Raw genomic sequence first — 23,109 nt, forward strand, 5'->3', positions numbered from 1 at the left:
GGAAATGATTTCCACCTATGTTATGTGTGGCACTAATAAGACCAATAATCTTAATGGAAACAGCAAAAGGCTCCCTAGATCTCTAGTAGAAATGACGGTGCATGAACAACTGCCAACAAAGCGAGGTTGTTGGCTCTGCTTCTAGCTCTTCTGGCAGTGAAAACACAGTGTTCACATATTGCTGCCACCCACCACAACATGCCACAAAAATAAAAGTGAAAAGCAGAAAAAAAAAGATCTGTGCAAGACAGAATCCGCATCCATTCATGAGCTGATACAGCAGGTGGGAAGCAGCAACAAAACACCGACTGCCATGAAGGGCCGAGCGTAGGAGGTACCGGAGCTGCTATCATTATGTCATCACTCTGATCCAAACAAACACTCGTCTGCGTGAAGTTTTACTGCATGTTTTGTGTGCATGTCAGCGACGGCATCACCACGCACCTTCTCCACGCTGGCGTAGCGGCTGGCCAGCTGCTTCCTGAGGTCGGCGATGTGATGGTCGTACTTCTTCAGGTCCTTCTTGAAGTTGTCGCCCCTGAAGGTCAGCAAGGGCTTCTCTACCTCCGTGTGGAGCTGTGAAAACAAAGCAGTCAGATATCAGTAATGTGCAGCGTGCTTTAAGAGCTTTCTGGTGTTCCTAATGCTTTGCTCTCTCATTTTCAGTAAAATGCAGTCAAATACAAAACCACCCACCCATGCACAAAATCAGAAATAAATCTAAAGAATGACTTTAAGCTTTACTCAGCTATTCAGCAATTATGGCAGAGCTGCTTTAGGTGCCCCTCCCTGAGCCCGGTTCTGCTTCCCTTTGTCACCAAGTGCTTGCTCAAAGAGGGTCATTTGATGGGTTTTCTCTCTATTATTACAGAGTCTTTACCTTACAGTCCTTGAGGAACTGCCGAATTTAACTGAATTAAATTAAAGTTAAATTAAAGCTTGAGTCCACGTTTAAACTGAGCTTAAAGTAGAAAAAAGTGGATATACACGAACTAGAATCTTCAATCTACCAACAGCACTCATGGTGTGGTTAATTTTACCTGTGATGTAAATCTGAATACAATGAATTATTCCAAAGAGTGGTCCTTGGCTTTACTTCATCTATATGAGTAAGATCCACTCCTGATCCTCACAGGTTGGCAGGTGGTGACACCCCTAACCTATGGGCACGAGTTGTAAGTGACCGAAAGAATAAAACCGTGGATACAAACAGCAGAAACTAGTTTCCATTGGGTGGCTAGGCTCTGTGTTGAAAAGAGCTAGCTGAGGTCCTCTGGGCATCTGATCACGATGCCTCCTTCGTATCTTTCTTTGGAGGTTTTTGGTCAAAGCGAGCTGAAAGGAGAATCTCTGGTTCAGCCACAACTAGCTGGAGAGACTTTATATATCATCTGGATCACATCGTGCAAAAGCATCTGGAATACACTGCTTAGCCTGCTGCCACTATAACCCAACTTTGGACAAGTGGAAGAAAATAGATGGATTTTATCAGTCTAGAAGAAAGCATTTAGTCTCCAAGAGCGGCTCTAGAGGTGTAAAGCTAACCCGATGTTTACGATTGTTACCATGTCTTTTATACTTTGTTTTTTTCTGAAGAACACCTGCCCTTTTACTGCATCAGCCACTGGTAGTCTGTAGCTTTAGGTAATTTTCAGTGTTTACTGGTAGCGGCTAACTCCCTGGTGCCCGGCAGCAGAGTTATGGGGTTGTATCAGAGACCTCACGCACCATTCAAATGTTTCTGGGATTTACATGTTTGTGGATTTTGATTGTTTTTTGCTTAATTTTGACAGGGGGATGTAGCATGGAGCGTTTCAGCCCACAGTTTGGTTAGTAATGTCTACCTGGATCAAAACTTACTCCCATTTATGTTTATTGGATCCATATCTTAAAGTGTGAACAGCACAATTTGCAGTTTTTAGGCACCTTAAAATCAATACATACATTGGCAGTGCATTTAACTTGGATCTTTATTAAACTGTGGAAAAGTGCAGCTAAATGGGTGTCAACTGTCTCTGTCTCTCAGCAAAAGTTTGTCCAATATTACGATTTGTTTTTTTAAATGACATTTCAATGGACTGCGAGGTGCCTTTCAGCACTGATGGCTCTGCATGCTGAATACTAATCTGGTGCAAATGGCAAAGCTTGAAGCTACTGATGAACTGTAGCTTATTTAAAACTCGGAGAGCAAAACAAGTTGCGGCTTCTGCAGGCTTGATAAGACTCCTCATTCCTCCGCCTTGTTATACTTTACCTCCACCCATGATAACAAAGCATGGAGCCCTGCTGGAGCTGGGAAAGGCCTGCATAGCCTTCGGCGTGGGGCTTGTCAGAATACGTAGCTAATTAATTAGACAACAGAGAGCTACGAAAAGCTCAGAGGCTGCCTTTGCTTTATTTAAGGCTGCCTCTGAAGCCACTATGCTGTTTCTGCATCACCGGTAATCGGACTCACAGACGGGTCATTTTCTGTGGTCAACACAGGCGAGGCTGAAGTAAACAAAACCCGTCACCTCAGGATGTGGTCGGATCAAGTATCCGTTTCCACAGCTGACTGAAAACATTCAACACTTGACCTGAAGGTGCACAAAACTGAAAATTTAAGGCAGAAGAAAAAACCTTCATGATTCTGTCTACAGGATAGAATAATAATGCTAAAGTAGAGCTGATCAACTAATTCAATCCTGGTGTTTAATCTGTATATGAGAAGATTTTACCTTGTTGGAGAACTTGAGGTGAACTTCAGCCTCATCATGGAGACTCTTCTTAAGCTGAGTCCACGCTTCTCCGAGAGTCCTGAGAGAACATCGACGTGAAAGAAGTTAAACTCACAGATCAAAAGCATTGAACGGTTGGGTCAAAGTGTACAAACGAAGCAGATACAAGATGCAGAATTATTACCTTAACAGCATAAAAAGCAAAAGCAGATTCTGTGCAGCAAAACAAATAATCCATACGTACAGAACCCGAGCAAAGTTTCAAATAATGGTCTCAGCTTATATATAACGAAACAAAGAAAGTCCTCAAAGGACTCTGTGCAGACCTCAACAAACAAAACAAAACAAAAAATAAATTTGCTCGTTTAAGTTTAGCTTTTATTCTTTTCATTACTAGTTTCTTCTTTTCGGTGTTAGCGACAGCTGTAAAAGGCTGATGGAGTATTGTCGTCACCCGCTGGGCAGAGAGAGTGGAAACCCAAGTTTGAGAACAAAGTCGCTTAGGATGTCAAATTGATACCACAGGTGGACTGGCAGCTGCCAGTATTTTTTATAAATGATACCAAAGGATCATATTTGTCAAGGCCATGGATCAAAATGTCATGTAGTGTGCTGTGAGCGGCAGGAGGAAGGATCCAAATGCAGGACTCATAAAGGGCAAAAACTTAAAGCAGCAGCTTTATTTGCTGGGAAAACTCAAACATGAATATAAGGAAACTAAAACCAGAAACACGAAGCACTAACTAGAAATCTGGGGAAACTAGAAAACAGAACTGAACAGCTAACTACAAAGCTACCACAAACACAGAGGAGAAAACACAGCGTGGAGAGCATACGATGCGACGCCTGACAAAGAGAAACACAGGACTTAAACACACCAGCAGGACAACGAGAGGATGGGGAACAGGTGGTAACACAGCTGGGACAAATCAGACCTAATGAGACAAAGGAAGCAAAGCAGAATACATGGACAAAGGACACAGACTGTCAAAGTAAAACAGGAAGTATAACACAGAGGAACATGGAGGAACACGCAGACGAGCGTCACAAGACGAGGAACATGAAAAAGACAAAATAACAGAAACCAAAATCCTAGGACTAAAAATATAACACAAGCAGAACCAAAATCCATGAATCACAATAATCAAAGAATATAACTAAAACCCACACAAAGACACTGCGTCACAGACCCAGTACTGTGACACAAAAAGCTCAGAACATCAATACAAACATGTGACTGACAGTTTGCAAAAATCCAAAGCTTCATCAGCCTGGTTGTGTTGGAAAATTTCACCAAACTGACAAAAGGTAGAACACGCTTTTCTTTTTTTGAGTTACTTTCATAAGAATGCAGGATTGTTTCTGGTTCTGAACTCTCCTTTTAGTGGCAGCAGTTTGATCCCTGGCTCCTCCAGCCTGTACGTCCAAGTACCCTTGGGTGGGATACTGAACCCTGAGTTGATCCTGAAGCATCTTTTGGACTGTGTGTTAGATTAAAAGTGCTTAGGCATAAAAAAGTGAATGTGTGTGTTTGAATGGGTGAATGTAGCAAGAAGGCACTGAGAAAGCTCAAATTGAGCAGAAAAACATTTTAAAAGTACCAGCCCGTTCCTTTTTTTTTGTCTTAGCTTTATACTGTCACTGAGAACAGATGTCAGCAGCCAATGAGAAGAAATTTGGTTTAAATATAGAGCGGCCACAAAAGTAGAGGAGGTCAAATGAATTATTTTGTTCAAGTAGCTAAACCAAGCCCCAGTTTAAGATAAACATGGATTATTTTAAACTATGAGTCATGCAAAGCTACTCTAGTCCCAGAATGAAAACATGAAGCTGGAAATGAGCAGAATTTGTTACCATGTCTTTTAAGATGATCTCGAGATTGTACAAACAAAAATAATTATTGATATTCTATGTATATGTTTGACCTGATGCTTTGTATGTTTGAATGTGGGGGAAATAAATAACGATCTGAGTGTTTTTGAAGAATTGGTTTGACCTCCTGCTGCCCTGTGAACATCCTACGACCAAACTGATCAATACAAGCAAAGGTCAGTCCAGAGCAAAGCAGTACATACTGATCAATCATGACATCAAAGCAGAGAAGCAGTGTGGGGAATGTTTATGGACTTACCTGATAATGCGACATAGTCTGCATAGGCTTTAATGAATACTGGTAGTAGAATACTTATTGAATGAGTACTTCAGTCTGTTAGCACTAATTAGCAGGTATCAGTTTCTGTGTTCTGGCTGCACCTTTAGCATTAGCTCGTAACTTAGCACTCTGTCTGAATATGGTCACTTCTGGCTACAAAACCCTAACATGAAGGCGGTCAAAACGCTAAAGTTGATGCTTCACGATAACACAAACCAGTGGGTGACAACTGGTTTCATACAGAGCACTTGTAGCTCAGTCACAACAGAATAAAAAAATGGACAGCAACCTCCACGCCACTGTCATCTCAACAAGAATAAATTAAGTTGTTGAATTTCATACAGATCCTACATGATTTAATTACGTTCACCACAGAAACATGAAATTATTTTGTTCACATTACAAGTTTGAATTTTGTAAATGTAATAACTGCCCACTTTCATTTTTTTGAGCGTACCTAACGTGCCTGGTTGCCGTCATAGCAACGCCTCTGGTTGTCGTCATAGCAACGTCATTAATATGCAACACGAACGCTTTAAAAAAAGGTGGACGTCGAGGCAAGAATATACCCGCTCCTCGGTCTGTGGCTTGAGAGATGCTCTCATGACTCATCAAGTGATGCTACTGACCAGCCAATCGGTGGCATGCAGTCTGATGACGTCACATTTTAGTCAAGCCGAGTAGGTACTAATGGAAAAGGGCCTTATGTGCATCTTCTACATACAGTGTGCGGTTTAGCTGCATACACCCCACAAAGAAAAGAGAAACACAAACCATTGGTAATGTAAATTTCTTAGGCCAACACCAAATGCAGCAAATGCAAAGGCTATAAAATCAGTTTGCTTGCACACTTGATTTAAATATTTTCTTTATAGTTCATGTCTTGAGAAAGGAAATACACATGTAACAGGATCAGTCACACAAATCTCAGAGTTCCCACCTCTCACATCTAATCTTGTCACTAGTTAGTAAATATGGCCCCATGTCATCAATGCTGTGTTTTTCAATCATTTCAAATAATATTATAAATATTTATAATTATAATATTATAAATATCATAATATTTTAAAGTGGTCACCTAAACTTTTTTACTGGACATTTTTTTATATATCTCATTGAATTCTTTGATATTTGATCTTCAGGTTGCATCTAATTTAATATAATACAGTTTTTATGAGTGTCGGGAAAGCAGTTAAAGTCCACCGTTGCCAAGCCTTTCCCTTTCTACCAACTGCTTCTGGGATCGACTCATAGGCCGTCGTGTTATTTTGCCGACAGACAAACACGATGACAGGAGTCATCTCTGAAAGCAGCATCAAACACAAACAGGATGAATCTATTTTAAAATCGTCCTATCTTTAGAAGCGGTTCTGGTGATTATTGAAACTGTCTCCTGTTTCAAGAGGAAGCTTTTTGAGCTGCACTCACTGATTCATCTCACAGCTTCTGTTTACTGCACTCACCCTTCCTCCTGCGCTGCCAGGGGGCTGAGAGACAGCTTGGAGAGGTTCTTGGCATATTCCTCCTCAATCTTTATCCTGAAACACAAACAACAAGATGAGGAACTGTCAGCTCAAGGGAGGACAGACAGAAACAGCTTCAGTGGTTGGAAGAAAATACTTTAACACAAATACTTTTCTGACAGGAATCTTAAAAAATCCAACACCGGGCATAGCTCTGACCCTCGTGCATCGGCAGCCCAGCCGAGCCCCTGCTTTGCTTTACAGCAGTTCGTTTTCAGAGCGGCTCTTCACGCCTTCATTGTGAGATTTACTAATTTTCGCCCCGGGCTGCGTTCAGCCCCGGTAGCCGTGTTTGTGCCCTCTGTGACATTCACTACCTCACATTTACCGGCCACACCTGAGTAAATCTGTCACCCAAAGAAGGTCACCAGGCCCGTTCCTTGACTTAATGCCTTGACTTAATTCTCACAGGCACCGAGCAACCCAGAGAAATGGGAAAAGGTCAGCTCCGAGTGGAAATCTTCCCAAAGGAACTGGGAATCTTGAGTCAATTCTAAGTATATTCACAGGAGATTCCTCATTCACTTCCCACGACGTGAATGGAGCTTTTGTTGGATAAGGTGGAGCTAATTCTATGGGGAGGCGTGAGATCGGATGTAAAGGTTATTTGTGGTGTTTTTGACGTCCTGGTTCTGATTCAGTAGGAGGATTTTTCCCGCATACGAGAAGATTTGGCACACCCTCGCGTACTCAACCATAAAAGGCATTTTGTTTGTAAAATACCCAGAAATAACAGGAAAAAGCTCAGACTTCTCTTAAGGAAGGTAACACTGACTCTTTGTCTTAATGAAGCTGTGGATCAGTCGTGCTAATGTGTAACGGTGACCTCCCAAAGGCTCATTTTGAGCCCAGAAATATCCTGCTGAGATCTACAGCTCTCTAATAACAGAGTGAAACCACACAGGGGAATGTCTGGGATCATTTAACCTGCAAGTTTACTGTGTGTGGATTTAATGTGCTGCACATAATAAAATCATTTTAGGTATGCTTTCGTCGAAAAGCTTTCATACACATCAACCAGGCTAAGAGGCTTCCCATTTCTTACAGAGAGCGAAAAAAATAAATGCTTTATTACAGAGTTTTACTTTAGTTTCAGTTTTTAAGGTTTAGTTTACTTTAGTTTCACTTCATTTTTTGTTCAGTTTCACTTTTAAGGAGGTTTAGTTTCAGTTTATTTTACTTGAGTTTCACTTTTTAAGAGGCGTAGTTCAGTTTGGTTTAGTTTCAGTTTATTTTTTGTTCAGTTTCAGTTTTTAAGAGGTTTAGTTTAGTTTTACTTCTAGCTTTTAAAAAATATTAAGTAGCTGATACGCTCATGCGATACCTCTTTGAACCACAAGTTCAAACAGAGACTCATTATAGTGTCAAACTTGGTTTAGTTAACTCTTAGTTACTTTATTAACTTGACTTACTTAGCTACTTAGCTGAACACAACAACATTACACGACAGGTGTGTTGAAATATGAAATGATTGACTGAATAGGAGTGTGAATACGCTTGTTCCACAGTGTTTGTTCTTGGTTTAAACCTGGACCTGTAACAGCAGTGTGTAATAACCCTGAGCCACACCACATGAAGATTTTAAAGTAATTAATAAGATCCTACATTTGTTTCTGTAACGAGTGTGAAGCTGGTTAAATTCTGCGAGGACTGGAGTGATGTGTTGCCTACATCCAGCATTTGTCAGGAGTCTTTCTGCCATGTTTTATACTAACTCTAGATGCGATAACGCTGCATCATTCAGACAAGTGCAAAACTCTTATTGGGAAGAAACGAGGGTGTGTATAAAGTGTCCAGTTACATTACTGGAAAGCACTGTTCTGTCCTCGGGTGTATTTCTAATCTGTACACAGCAAAACTGAAGAAGACTCCATGCTTTGAGCAGGTTGAAACTGAAATGTTGATAAAACACAAAGAACTCAGTTGTCATGGTCCTGGGTCCCCTGACCCAGCGTTTTTAGTTCCTTGTGATGTTTGTAATATTGTACTTGTGTGAGTTATTTTATGGTTTCTAGTTTCGATCCCTTGCCCTTCATGTTTCTCTGTGTCCCCTCTGTTCTGTGTAAGTCTGTGTCTGCATGTTTGATTTCCCCCTCTGTGTCTTTCGGTTCTTAGAGTCCTCTGCCTTATGGTTTATGTCTCTGTGTTTCTTAGTTCAAGTTTGCGTCTCTGTGTGATCCTTCCTGTTTTACTTTGAAGTTCCGTGTCTTATGTGAATGTGTCCTGCTTTGCTTGTCTCGTCAGTCCTGATTTCTCCCAGCTGTGCCCTCCTTCTGTGTCTCATTCCCTCGTTATCCCTCTGTGTATTTAAGCCCTGTGTTTCTCTTTGTCAGTGTCGTAGTCTTCTGTCACAGTACGGCTGTGTGCAGGCAAAAGTAGGACCCAAACGCAAACTCACAGAGACAAAAGGTAAACTCAAAAAACACAGCTTTATTGCTGGCGTGGAGTGGGACACGAAAAACAATACAAAATAAACTAAACTGGAAAAACTAAAGCACAAGGAGCCACAGGGAAAAATCACACAGCTATGATGGAGACTACGACACTGACAAAGAGAAACACAGGGCTTAAATACACAGAGGGATAACGAGGGAATGAGACACAGAAGGAGGGCACAGCTGGGAGAAATCAGGACTGACGAGACAAGCAAAGCAGGACACATTCACATAAGACACGGAACTTCAAAGTAAAACAGGAAGGATCACACAGAGACGCAAACTTGAACTAAGAAACACAGAGACATAAACCATAAGGCAGAGGACTCTAAGAACCGAAAGACACAGAGGGGGAAATCAAACATGCAGACACAGACTTACACAGAACAGAGGGGACACAGAGAAACATGAAGGGCAAGGGATCGAAACTAGAAACCATAAAATAACTCACACAAGTACAATATTACAAACATCACAAGGAACTAAAAACGCTGGGTCAGGGGACCCAGGACCATGACATCAGTGTTAGAGATCTGAACTTTCTCAGCGATGCTGATTTTTACTGCCTAATAACCTGTAATCAGCACCTACAGCATGCATTCACAGGGTGGAACGACCCCTGCTTATTCAGTTTATTTCAATGTAATTTAAGTTATTCAGCACAAAATCACAACAGCAGTCGCCTTAGAGTGTTTTATATGGTAAGATAAAAACGGCAACGATTCCGACAACCCTCTTTGAAAAAGCACTTGGCGATAGCGGGAAGGACAAACTCCCTTTTAACAGGAAGAAACTGGTAGAAACAGGGTAAGGGAGGGGTGAGGGCAGGAAGACGCACTGTGGAGCAGAGCCAAAACACACCGCGAGTGTTTATTAGGGTGATAATGACCTACTGGTAGGAAAAAGAGACCAATGAGTGTGAATTAATAAAAACAAACGCAATGACTCAGTGGGTGGATAAGAGTGGGGTCAGATGATCAGACTTTAGATGGATAAAAAATACTTATAAAGTCAGTGCAGACTACAAGACAATCGAGACTATGACCAGACTTTTCCATTAATAGCCTTGGTAATCCTTCCATTCACAAAATGTGGTTTTCCAGCTCCAGCTCTGGGATTATTTCTGACTCCAGAGCAGCTGTGTGTCTCAAACTCTTGTTAGTTAATTAATTTAATCTCCTGACACCAAACTGCTTATTTCCAGCGGAGCCGAGCCGTTACCTCTCGTGGATAAACTCGGCCATCTCCTTCTGCAGCTGTTTGCCCTTCAGCTGCTTCTGCAGGAGAACCTCGAAGCCCGTCACCAACGTGGTGCCCTGGGGGTCTTTCCTGTCGGTCTGAGGAAGAGGAGCGCATCATTCAGTCACAGCAACAATGAGTTCACGGACAGACCGTCCACTAACACCTCCTAGTTGTTTACATCTGAGAGCGTGTGGAGGACCGGGCGGTGTTGTGAGGATGAGCTGCCGGTGTTGAGTCACAAGCCGTGCTCATGAAAGCGTGACTCACACTTGCATGTCAAGGAGGGCATGCGTTGGTGTGCGTGCGTCAGTCACCGGTGGGTGGGTGTGTGTTACATGTGTGTGTGTTACATGTGTGTGTTCCTTTTTTTTTTTCTGAGCACATGAATGTCACACGAACGGTCGGGCCGGGATGTGCGGAGCTCGGCATCATTTGTGACGGCAAAAGAGGAACAGAAGTGTCAGATTCATGTCGCACAGCAGGTCCGAGCAGCAGGTCAGCTGACAAACAAGACAAAACATCGCAACACGACATGACAGGCCGCAAACGAGGAGCCAAACAGCAGCAGAAGAGGCGGCAGGGGGACGAGGATTGGATTTCAGTCACTTAGACAGGCTGAAGGGTTTTTGTGTACAAATCTAATTAAGGATGGTAATGTTTGGAAAATTGCAGGAGCCACGGGAGAGACGTCATTTGTGTTTGCATGAAAACCGATAACAGGTTTTGTTAAATGAGAAGGAGAGTGCTGGATCGACATATTGACCGTTTTCTGTCAGCGCACATAATTTAATGTGAGCGTTTTGCTTTTATTTGCTTTTAGCGGCAAAGATTTGCTCAAATGGTCAACAAAAGGTGCTGACTGGAATAAAACAAATCCTTTGTGTAATGCTTGAAAAGGCTAGTTTATGTGCTGGGTAAGAAAAATGGAAGATCCAACGTCACATTTGCAAAGAAAACATAATCACTTTACAGGGAAGAGCTGCATGGATCCTCATGTCTGTAGTTTCATCACAAAATAGGACTTTTAGGACTTCCTGTCTTTTATTAAGCTTATCCACATTTTCAGATTTAATGATGATTAGATACCAAAATATTCTAGTTCTGGATTCAGAACATTGAACATTGATCGGTCAAGAAAAGATTCATGTTCTGTGGCTGGTTTTTCTTCATTAGTGAAAGGTTCCTTTATTTGCTTGTTCAGTCTACACTTAGGTAAAGTCAGCACCCGATGGGCAAAGAAAAACACTGTCACATGGCAGGAAGAAGACACCAAAGATGGGTCAGAGAACATCTAAGTTGATCCATCCACAACACGAGATTAGTCATTAATATCTCACCTGGTGTATGAGCGTCTACCAGAAGTCTTTAATTTAGGTACCAGAAATCTTATGGCACTTTCTAGTCCGCCTATAGCAGCAGTCTCCTACCTTTTTTGCGCCATGGACCGGTTTATGCCCGACAATATTTTCACGGACTGGCCTTTAAGGTGTCGCGGATAAATACAACAAAATAAAACTAGTACCGGTACCGAAAAAAAGAAGATTTATTCATAACACACGTGAAAAGACCAAGGAAAACCAAGTAAACGATAAAAACGATAACAAAATAACGCTGAAAACCGATAAAAACTCTGAAAACCATACATTTCACACCTGAGCCTCAACTCTCGCGGCCCGGTACCAAACGACTCACGGACCGGTACCGGTCCAAGGCCCGGGGGTTGGGGACCGCTGGCCTATAGGACAAGATCATGTGTTATGTGAGTGTTTCACCATCACCCTGTTGGTGTTTTTCAAATGAGACGTAATGAGTGAAGTGTGGATCTGACAGTGAAACCTCAAGCTCCTTTCCTGATGACTTGTAAGTGAATATCTCAGATAATCCTACTCTCTGACGCTCACGATAACCATAATTTATAGAACGAGCTTCACTTGTTGTTCAGTATGACATGCAACTCATCGGGAAAGTGTTTACTGAGGTCGCAGAGAATCGAAATCGAGGGCTGTTTTCCTGAAGACTTTTGTGCAACCAGAAGACTTTTCCAACTGGAGGAGCTGCCCCCGTGCTGTTTTAAGGCACTTCTAGCTTGGCTTCATTCTTGGTACCTTTCTTGTATATAAATAGATACATTTATGCTTAAACATTTGTTAAAATGGACTTCTAAAATTAAACGTTGTTTACATTTTAATCTATGAAGCCAAAGCTAAAGAGAGTAATGTACAAAGCTAAAAACAGCGGCTGCACTTCACAAAGGTTTCCGCCTCTAAGGCTGCTGATGCTGTCACAGGAGATGCAAAAATAAAGCCCGGGAGCGAGTCAGGACTCTGCTGCGTCTCTGTGTTTTTGAGGAACTCACCCAGAAGTAATCGCAGTAGCTCCATTCGTCGGGCTTGAGGAGCTGCTGCTCCGGACCTTCTCCAGGCAGAGGAAAAGTCACACAGTTTATCTGAAGTAAGAAACGAGAGGAGACAGAAAGGTGACGAGTTATGACCCAACTGAAACAGAGCTGCTGAAGTGCTGCGGGAAGGAAACTGAATGTGGACGCAAGCAAGGTTAGAGTTTTATCTGGATCATGCGCATGGCAGGAAAAAGGTCAGGCGTGAGTAAACGTATGTGGCGATGAGGAAGGTGACCCATGGAGGCTTCAGGGAGGCGAGAGAGACAGACTATCACCGAAAACAAAGAGAAAGCATTTCTTCTGTACAGCTCAAATCGAACAAATTAACTTTGTAAACTTGACAATATGTAGTGTGAGAGATAAACACACCCAGCACTCAGCCTGAATACAGACTCCATGGTCCACGGCGTCTTCAATTACTCTCTGAGTTGCAATTATGTAATGTTCACCATCTGCGAGTCCTCCCTCTTGGCACTGCAAGATACCCTCTGTGCCATGTCAACCGCTGCTGCAAACTGCATGGGCATCCAGGCAGGCTGCTTCATCCACAAACGCACAAAAACACACACTGACTCACACTGTTTACAGCATGAGTTCACCACTGTACTGCTGTCACACAGGCTGGAGAGAAACAACATCTACCAGCTGCTTCTTTCTTTTCACTCCAGCATATGAAATAAAGAGCAGGACAGGGCTCGTTTTAAGCAACACAATATCAGTCATGTGCATCCAGGTTTACCTCTCCAGCTGGTGAGCGATGCTTCAGGATTAAAGTTTGGGGTAGATTCAAAGCCAGGGAAGATTTATTCACAGCACACTCTGTGTGGTACCCATCAAACTAAATATAAAGCATCAAGCAGAATGCTCAAAAACAAAGCGGTACTTTTGCTATTATTGTGTGGGTGGAGCTCCTGCTTTGCTATCAGATCTGCAGAAGCCGGTAAACATGGATCTCACAAGCTGCTGTTCGGGAATTGGTTTATCTTTCACAGTGTTTTTCATATATTCAGTGCTTCTCTAGTGCCAGTGTTTTAATGAAGCCATTCTCAGGTCTGGAGTGCTGCGGCTCACTTACATAAGAGAAAATGCCATGAGGCCAACATCACCTTAAGCCTTCACTCTACTCAAAATGCAAGAGAAAGTGATGTATGTCCTTGAAATTGTTATTCAAAAAACACAAGCAACACAGGTAGTTGGTTATAAACTGCTAATGCTACACAACCATAAGACACAAGAAAGAGTAATGAGTGATATTACAACCAACCAAAATCTTTAATTTACTTATTAAAGTAAATTTATTTAGTAAATTCTTTTAAAGTAAACTACGGCCCACCTGCAGGACCTTCATGGCCGAAGAGGGTCCCAGCCCACACTTTGGGAATCCCTGTTTTAATAGGTTGACATGTAAGTTAAAAGATGGTTGGATCTAAGAGCATCCACAGTACAATAGATGGCCAGTTTAGCATACCTTGGATAATAAGAAAGAGTAACCTTTGTCCTTTAGATGCAGATGGACAGCTGAGTCTTGTCCTGTGGAGGTGGCTCTTCTATGTTGTGGCATGCGCTTGTGAAGTGGCTGTTTGGTCTCTCCAATGTAGAGGTCTGGGCAATGTAAAGGTCACTCTTTCGAGGATTCCAATGTTCTCATTTTGGACAGAGAGGACAGATGGTTTGAAAGAGGAGTGAAAGAAGCCATCTATGTCCACTGTGAGCGACTGTCTTTGAACAGAGGCGGTGGCTTACGACACCAACTGTCTGCCATCTATAATCCAGTTTTGAGATTTTCCCTTCCCAGAGGCCTTAATGCCCACTCACATCCTGGGCCATCTGACCTCAGGAAATCACATGATAGGGTGGGGCCAGGTTTCACAATGAGCTCACCTGAAACCCTGGCTGATTGTGACCCACACCCGTTTTCACACCTTGGCTCATGTGATTAGGTAGAGGATCATCAGGGGGTCCTTTTGTCCCTCTTTTGGGGGGAAACTCCCACTGGGTTTAAATCTGGGACTCTCCACCATTTGACCCTCGAACTGAAGAAGCTTCTCGGATGAGAGGTGAAACGTCTTCAAGCAACTTAAAGAAGTCCAGATGCTTTTCTTTCCAAGCTCCTTAGACTACGATGACCTGGATGACTGAGAACCTTCACAGACAATTGGAACAATACTTGGTCTGCGACACTCAAGTACACATATTGAGAAAGGGCCACAGTCTCCAACCAAATAAAAACTTACTTGCTAGCAGAGAAGCGAGCTAAGATTAGCCAGCTAACTGTTACGGTAAACAGTCATTCATTTCAGTTGGCTGTTCAGGTAACATTAACCACATTATTGGGTATTCAGTTTATGTAGGCATCTTGTCTCAAACTCAGTTTTGACACCTAAAACCAAGAAGTATTTCAAGCCAATGTTAGCAAACACCAGGCTACTTGCATGACCAAATTGCTAAGATGGCTAAGAAATTTCTTTTTAATACAGTCACAGAATCATTAAAAAGGATTAAAAGGGGTTTTTTTAAGTGTAAATGCTCTATATTGCTATATAAATATAGTTTATATTTATTTATACCAGGGATTATAAAGTGTAATATGTACCCATTTTTAAAGCAGCTTTGTTTCTGGCCCCTACCATTTCTAGCTTTCACTTGAAAATGGTTGCTCTTTAGCAACAAAATATATTTATGTATATATAAATATATATATACATACTGTCTTTAACGATTGCCTCTCGCTGTCTTCTGCACTGTAGCTGTGGCCAAATACAATACCATAAGAGCAAACCAAAACAGTAAAGCCTTGGAGGCTGGAAAAATACACAAGGAAATAAAATTCACAATGAAGCTACGCTAAGCTGATAATTATCTATTTTAGAGGCAGATGACGCCTGATTTTTAATGGTAAAATAAAAGTGCCATACTTGTGTATATTACAAGCTCTCCTGTACAAGCCATGCAGTAGATTTATGACGCAAATATCTTTATGTTGGAGGGCTCAACAGAGAAGGCAAGAAAGAAGTATAGAACAGTTAATGTTTTTAGATTTTCAGTATTTGTGACAGAGGAGTGTGAATATTTCCATATACAGGTATATTTCCACATAAAACCTTGATTATTTTGCACTTAAAACTTCACCAACCCCAGCATTAATATGTAGTGGGCTTCCTCACTCTCCTCTCTTTGCCACCACAAACAAAGCATCATAACAACTTCCAAAAAACAGAACGTAAAATAGATGAGTAATGCTCTTCTTCTCTTTGTTATATAATCGCTAAAATCCAGAGGACATGTTAATATGGCAAACTGCCACTGAAACTCACGGGCATGGTAGCAAGCTAATAAACAACATTAACTCACAGCAGCACATTGTAATGTAAAGGAGCAGCAGTGTGATTTACTCTGTGTGCAGACCAGTCACTTTGTTAATTTTCTGCCTCAGAGACCATACTGATTGTCATGGGCACCAGATTTTCCATTACACTGGCTCCACATTTATCATGACTGTTGTTTATCTGCCTCTCACATCCAGCAAAAAATGAGACCATTCATCTAAGGGAAGCCTGTCTGGCTAACTTACTTCTCCCTGATGGCTGCTTAGTGAGGTACTCTGGGGCTGAGAATAAAATATTAATATAGATTACCTTTATGCCACAGCGTGTGATAAATCAGACCGAGGCCAGTCTTGGGGGGGTGTTTGAAGTCCAGCCATCGGGCTTGACTGTTTGAATTTAGCACAAAACAAAGCTGCAAGCTATATATGAGTGTAGATTTGCTGAGTGAACTGGCACATTTAGTCCTCAGTCAGCATTCATAAGCATTCGCCCTCATGAGAGTTTAGTATCCAAGCTACAGGCAATGCTTATTTCATTACATATTTTTGTGTTTATTTATTTTGCTGACGAGAGTCGGGGGAGGGGGGGGGGAAATCAAGTCAAAGAACAAATGGTCCGTGAGAGACGTAAACCTGGCAGATGAACAAACAACTGAAACGCTCTCTTGCGAATGTTCGTTTTCGAGCAGCATATAGCACATTTCCTGCAAGACTCCACCTTCACAGCCGTACACAGGTTCACCTTACTATAACCCCCACTCAGTTTTCTTCTTTATTGTCTGTTAATATTGTTTCCAAGCCTGGGAGCAACCAGGAATGTTCTTAGTTTATTAGCTGATAAAACAGGAGACAAAACGAGGTTAATCATTGTTAATACAAATACTAACTGTAAGATACATTTAAAGCCATTAATCACATATACAGGTTTAATATCTAAAACATGTTTTAAATTAAAGGTAGCTGAAATATATGGTGCCATTTACACCATTTGCACACACAGATGTTAGGCAGCATTGACACCGATTAATTTCAGGCTTCAACGCTCTTGCTTCTCATTCACATGCATTGGATGATGTCACATGTTGCTGAACTGAATTATGGCTCCGTCGCTTCACTTTGCTCATGAGAATGATGCGGTGGCGTGCACAGGCATCAAAAAATAGGAGCTAATACTAACTTTTAATTGTAGCTTGGCTAGCTTGCTTTTGATAAAGGCTGGTTGCTAGCATAATGCTGCAGTCACAGCCTGAATGCAAATCACAGACTTGTCTATGAACACTATCCCGCTCTTGGCCATACTGTAGTGATACTGAGCAAAGAGCAACACAAACCAGAAATGGAGAAGGTTTATTTTACTTTCAAGGTGAAATTTTCCATTTTGTTACAAGTTTTACTAGCAGTTAGCGCGTTTGTGTACTGCTAGCGACCAAAGCAATCGATTTCATCCAGTAACCTCCAAGAACGAATGATGCAGAACAGATGCGTTTCCCTAGCAACCAGTACTTAAGTCACATCCATTTTGGCTCTTGATCAATGTTCACATGATGCCACATGAAATATGAGCGTAATGATACCTAACCACTTTATGAGAGATCATATGTTAATTAGCTGAACTTTTCTGGCATTTACTTTTTCACCAGCAGCCCAGATACGTTTTTTTTATTTTACTTTTCAGAAATACTTAACATCTTCTGATAGTGAGCCAGCTTGGTAGCTAACTCTGATGAACCTTGTGAATCCTTTTCACAGTAACATGGCAAAAAATCTGGACCGTGTTTTAACTCTTCTTTCCATTTGTTCGGACCCAGATTGCCGTTTCTTCACTGAAACCTCCTCTGCAAAGATGCCAGCTGACGTGGTACCGAGCACGTGCAGCCCAGCAACAAGTCAAACCACAGGGGCATGAATGTTTCACTAAAAACCTCAAGTCTCAAAAATTATTAAATCTGATCCGATCGGTCAGATGTGGTGAAGGTGAAAACAAGGTCGCAAGGCGGCTGCTTCTCGTGTGTGAAGCCTCGGCGCCCCGCGAGGGTCCATTTTGCCAACAGTCATGGATGTGAGCGTCTCCATGACAACTGTGGAGGGGTTGTGTAACGTGAGGTGCACCACGACGAACAAAAAGACACCTCTGAGGGCCGACGTCACTGATTTAGTTGTTATCACCTGTATTTTTTTTTCCAGCTGCTGCAGAGACATTTAGCATGCATGATTGTTTTTTTTTCTTCCCAAGCATCAAGACTTCCCAGAAATTCCTCTTTTTTTTAGTGGAGAAGGAAAGAAATCTCTCCATGAGAACTCTTTGGATGAAGCCAAAGAGTACAACAATAGATCTGCGAGCTGTGAAAGGCTTTGGAAAAGCAAACAAAGAGGAGGAAGAAATAATCTTCAAAACAGTATGTCTTCTGTGAATATCTGAATGGTTCCCCCCTCCCTCTCAAACCACCACCACCACTTTCTCCTATGGCGGTGTTTTCCATTTCAACACCCATTAATCAGTGCTATTGCCTTTGTCACCATGGAAACTGGACTTGCTGCATCTCTCTCAGGTCTGGTGGTGTTTTTCACAATAGCCAGACTGACGGCTCCCGTGGCTGCAGCAGGTCAGCGAGCCCACCGAGTGCAAAATCAGCCCCTCGCGAGACACAAAACCCACCTCTGTCTGCTTCTCCATCAACGCACGACCGCCTAACCGCTGCCCCCCACCACCCCCTCACCACAGCCTGCATTATGGACTGAGAGATTACATAACTGCAACTACTGTCTGGGTATCTTCACACAAAGCTACTGTGTACATTATAGAAAAAAATCCCTGCACCGTGGTGAAGACCTCAGTTTCTACTCCGAGTGTGACCTGCAGAGGGTGATAACAACTGGAGGAGACAAACACACACTTAATCTGACATATCATAAAAATACCAACAGGATTCTGCAGGCTCCTCACTTATCAGTCATTAAAAACACATCAGAGAGTCTCCAAAGCGTGAATTAATCTTTGACAGACATAAAATCAATATTATAGACTGAGGCCGCTCAAGTCAATGAGACCGATATGAGTGCGAGACTCCCGCACAGCCTCTTCATTCAGATGATTGAGGTATCCAGTATTGCAGGGAACCCCCTCACATTACTCCACAAGGACATGTAATGCATTATGATTTGAGTTTAACGTCAACAGATGGTAAAAGAGAAAAAACAAGTGATTTGAACTTAATTGAGGTGCATGAGGAGCTTCAGCAGAGGATGCACAGATAGAAGCACAAAGAAGGAGAAGAGGAAGGATTAAGTTTCTCAGTACTCACAGTGATCTTGGTCTCCTTGACCTCCTTGATCTGCCTCTTGGCCGGCGAAACAGAGCCGGGGGGCTGCGGGGCGAGACAGGAGGGATCGTCAAAACTCTCCTCAGTGTCAAAGCTGGCTTCCATCATCATCCCTCTCACCTCCTCCTGCTTCTCTATTCTGGGAAAGCCTCACTCTCTCCTCTCTCCTTTCTCTTTCCCTCCACGCACCAAGGCTGCCAACGGTCTCACAAGCCGCGGAGCGAGCGGAGAGGAGTTGCGTTGCAGGAGGGGGAGGGAGGGAGGTGTGTGTAACTGCGGTGGGAAGGTAGCATGAGGGAGGAGGAGGAGGGAGGCAGTAAGGGGAATTGTGGCGGCTGTGGGAGCGTGACAAAGTCTTGCCTCCGGTTAATCTGCTGTCACATGAGTTTTAAGGTTGTAGCCCAATCACCACCTCACCTCCACACCTGCCTTCCCCTTTCACCTCACCCAATGATGTCCATGCAGGAGGAGAGATAAAAGATGAAGAAACATCACTGAGCTAGTTCAGGGATGGAGGCACTGGAGGATGGGAAGAAGGGAAATTTCCGAGGAAAGAAGAAAAAAGAGAGAGGACAAGGAGGCAGATGAGGAGGGGGGGGGGGGGTGTATTTACATGATCCTTGCCCCCCCTCCCTCCCCAGAGACCCAAATAGTGAGGGAGGAGGGAGCAGCAAGGCGTAGGTGTTGGTGATGGGGGTTGGCTTGATGGAAATGGCTGAATGATGATATTTAAGAGACAAATTACAACTGGGAGGAGGGGGGAGAGAGCAGGAGGGAAAACAAGCAGCCAATGAGAAGCAGCGTCTCTGATTGTGTGTGTGTGTGTTTGGGAATGAGACACATGCACATTACAGGGTTAAGCAAGTGCTCAGATTCAGCTGTGTGTAAACAGTGTGTTTACACCGGCAGCTACATCGCTATCGTCTTCCTCACGTGATGCCGCTTCACCCGAGGCATTGAACGTAAAAGCTGCGCACGGAGCAGCTTCCTCGCCACACCTTCGTACAACACCCACCTGGTCCAACAACAACACCATCAAACGAGAACGACACCGAGGAGCGCGACAAACATGTTCTCACCTTGGTCGTGCAAAACATGGCGGCTGGCAGCTCTGACCGCAACAACCACAGTCCAGGTTTGGCGGGATCCGTGGGCCCGGCGCTCCCAGAGCTCCCAGTGTGAGCTTTGATTATTTGTTATTATTTTTTGGCTGGCCTGCTTCTTCACAAACTCTAACATTTGTCCAAATCTCAGACGCCCATATGGCCCAACTGTCCGTCCACCTATACTCTCCTGTGTGATCATGACACTGTATGCCCTCATCTGACTCGTAATTAGTCACGTGGGTTGGCATGTAATCGAAGTTGGCCTGGGTCCATCGGAGCTGCGGGAGCGGCCCTGCTTTCAGTGGAAAGAGAGCGCCAGCTTCCTTTGAAGTGGAATCTTTTACAGGAAAACTGTGGCTGTGGTGATATGGGTGATTGTGACCACAGAACAGCCTGACCAAACTAAAGAGCGTGCTGTGAGTGCTGCTCGCTTTTTACAGAAAGGAGGATGCGAAAAGACACGATGCACAAACAAAAACACGCGACTTTTTGGCAGTTCAGAGTTTTAGCAGCAAATCTGGGCGATGTCTCACTGAGCTGAAGTATCTAGTATCCAATCCTGACAATCATTGCTAAAGAGTAAGACAGCCAACAGGGCATCATACAGTAATTCTTTGGGGAACAGGCAGTGATTCAAGACTGCATGGAGGTTCTAGAAAAAGCATAAAAGCTTCTAAATACTGAACTCTGAAAGTGAGCTTTTCCATTTTTATTTAAACAGATGTTTTAGCCATTTCTTGCCAAATGTGCAACAAATGAGCGAGCTATCAGCTATTCTTAGTAAATATATCTTCAGAGAAATGAATTCCAAGTGCTCAGATACCAAGGTTACATTCTCAGACTGTGTTGTTATTATCCTAAAGCAATTTCAAACAGTTTTAACCTGAGAACAGCTGCAGTTTGTCATTTCTGAGAAACCTTCAAACCTAAACTTTGCCAAAATGACTGTGATCACCTCATGTTTCAGTTTAAAGTAATAAAGAGAGGGAATTATAGGTTAATTTCTTCCTGGTTTTGGAGTCCTATGCTATAAAAGAAGATGAGACTGGAATAATTACATTTATCAGCATTAATGAGGGTGAAAACCTTTGTTACTGTAACAGCAAATTATTTTTTGACAGCTAAGGAAAATCTACATGTAAGTGATCTTAAATAGACACGTGGTGCACTCAGTAAGAAAACTGTCAGAGTGGAGGATGCTTTAAGTAAATAGAAAGCAGTCTTAGCACTTCTGATCTATTCATAGCTTATGAGTTACTATTAATTTAGAAACGTTACATAAAGGTGATTTGTATGAAATCAAACTTAATTTTGGTTAATGATTGTCCAGTTTTATCAACCAATCACCAGTGACGGGGTATCAGATGCTCAAATTTGAGATACTTGTTGGTTAAAAGACGAATGCATTGACCCTGTGAGACTGTGATGGTGATGGTAGGTAACTCTGATGTTAGGTTTGGCAAAAAAAACGGATGTAAGCCAACTCCTAAGAAATGGGTGTTTTTATTGGACGAGAAAGTGGAAAGTGGAGAGGAGACTTGCTTTGATTAAAATGTGATCACACCATAAAAGTAATCATCATCATCATCTGCTGTTACTTCAGACTCAACATCATTGCGCGCCTCTTTCGGCTTACCTGCTTGTGCATCGCAGGTTTCCTCAGAGAAACATTAGCGACCTCTGCAGGCTGACCTTTCTTTGTGCTGCTGTGGCATCCGTTGGCTGAAGAAAAGCAGATAATTACTCACGTTAGAGTTTAAAGTATTTTTCAGCACTGAGTTGACAAAAACGAGCAGATGGTAAGTGAACGAGTTACATCCTGACATGCAGAATTTCAGAACAAGAAAGAACTGTCAGCGTTAATCTCGTTAAAATGACGTTAACGCGACAAATCTCCGTTAACGAGTTACTGCGGATGTGTGAGGCTGGACGGCGTCAATGTGTTAACAAGCTAACGGCATTGATGCCGTCCAGTCCCAAGCACGGTTGTGTTAACGGGTGTGTTAACAATAAGGTGTTAACATCACCTTATTGTGTCAGACAAATTGAACTGCAGCTGCAGGGATTTATATTTTGATCCAGAGGACAGGGAACACCTGGGAAAGATGCATCAGTTAGGGATTCTCTTTGCGCCATAGTGCCCCCTTGTGGAATAAGTAAAACAAAGCAATCTTGTTTATGGCATCATTTGATTTAATTTAGTTGGATTTGGTCGCCATCCATCCAAACATTTTTAGCCAGTCACAATAAAACCATAGATGATATCTCAAATTAAACACAAAGGCAGTGAACGGATCATCCAGTCATGGTGACGGGAAAAGCGTCATAATGTAAATGGGCGGGGCTTCTACCGTTCAGCCGCTAAATCTGTAGAAGTGTAGAATTCATAAAATATGAATCTACATTTTTACAATGTTTATCTACTAATTTTACCCTTGTTGGTTTATACATGAGAGAAATAGTAAAAACTGGCTAACTGATGTTTAGCCACAAATACCTTTTATAAGTAGTGACACTAGAAAAACTACAGCTAAGTTTTTAAATTAAAAAGTAAACGTCTATAATAAAGGCACACATCCTTGAAACATTTTCTTTACAGGCTACGTCCAACTAAAATAAGACATGAACTCTAGAAACAACCCAAAATATCATGTTAACTAGCTGCTGATTCAGTAATTCATTGAATAATTCAGCAATCAGTGTTTAGCTGTTAGACCCTTTGGAGGACACTGAGTATTTTTTACTACTACAGTGTTCTAATTTCACATTGGTACAGTGTGGTTCTGTCCTCAAACTCACACAGAAAAGCATATTGAGATATTCATAATCTGGGCCCTCGGGGTTCACAGCTCTGTAGCATGTCCCTGGTTTCATCCTACAGGCCCATGATG

The 23,109-nt window shown here is 42.5% G+C and overlaps 1 protein-coding gene across 1 annotated transcript in view; it reads right to left on the reverse strand.

Moving 5' to 3' along the window:
* gas7a (growth arrest-specific 7a) overlaps positions 1–19,807 on the reverse strand; it is a 33,341-nt gene extending 13,534 nt beyond the window's left edge. Inside the window, exons 1-6 of the mRNA XM_086290116.1 lie at positions 19,095–19,807; positions 12,426–12,515; positions 10,049–10,164; positions 6,333–6,407; positions 2,718–2,796; positions 445–576 (exon numbers count right to left, since the gene is read on the reverse strand). Of these exons, the coding sequence (XP_086146242.1) occupies positions 445–576; positions 2,718–2,796; positions 6,333–6,407; positions 10,049–10,164; positions 12,426–12,515; positions 19,095–19,223 (621 nt within the window). The 5' untranslated portion in view covers positions 19,224–19,807. The remainder of the gene's footprint in view (positions 1–444; positions 577–2,717; positions 2,797–6,332; positions 6,408–10,048; positions 10,165–12,425; positions 12,516–19,094) is intronic.
* Positions 19,808–23,109: the final 3,302 nt, after the last annotated feature.

Source organism: Aulonocara sp. 'chitande type north' Nkhata Bay, linkage group LG4 (genome assembly GCF_057382095.1).
Source record: "Aulonocara sp. 'chitande type north' Nkhata Bay isolate Kocher_YH1m ecotype deep benthic linkage group LG4, A_spYH_male_GT1.1, whole genome shotgun sequence".
NCBI classification, from domain to species: Eukaryota; Metazoa; Chordata; class Actinopteri; order Cichliformes; family Cichlidae; genus Aulonocara; species Aulonocara sp. 'chitande type north' Nkhata Bay.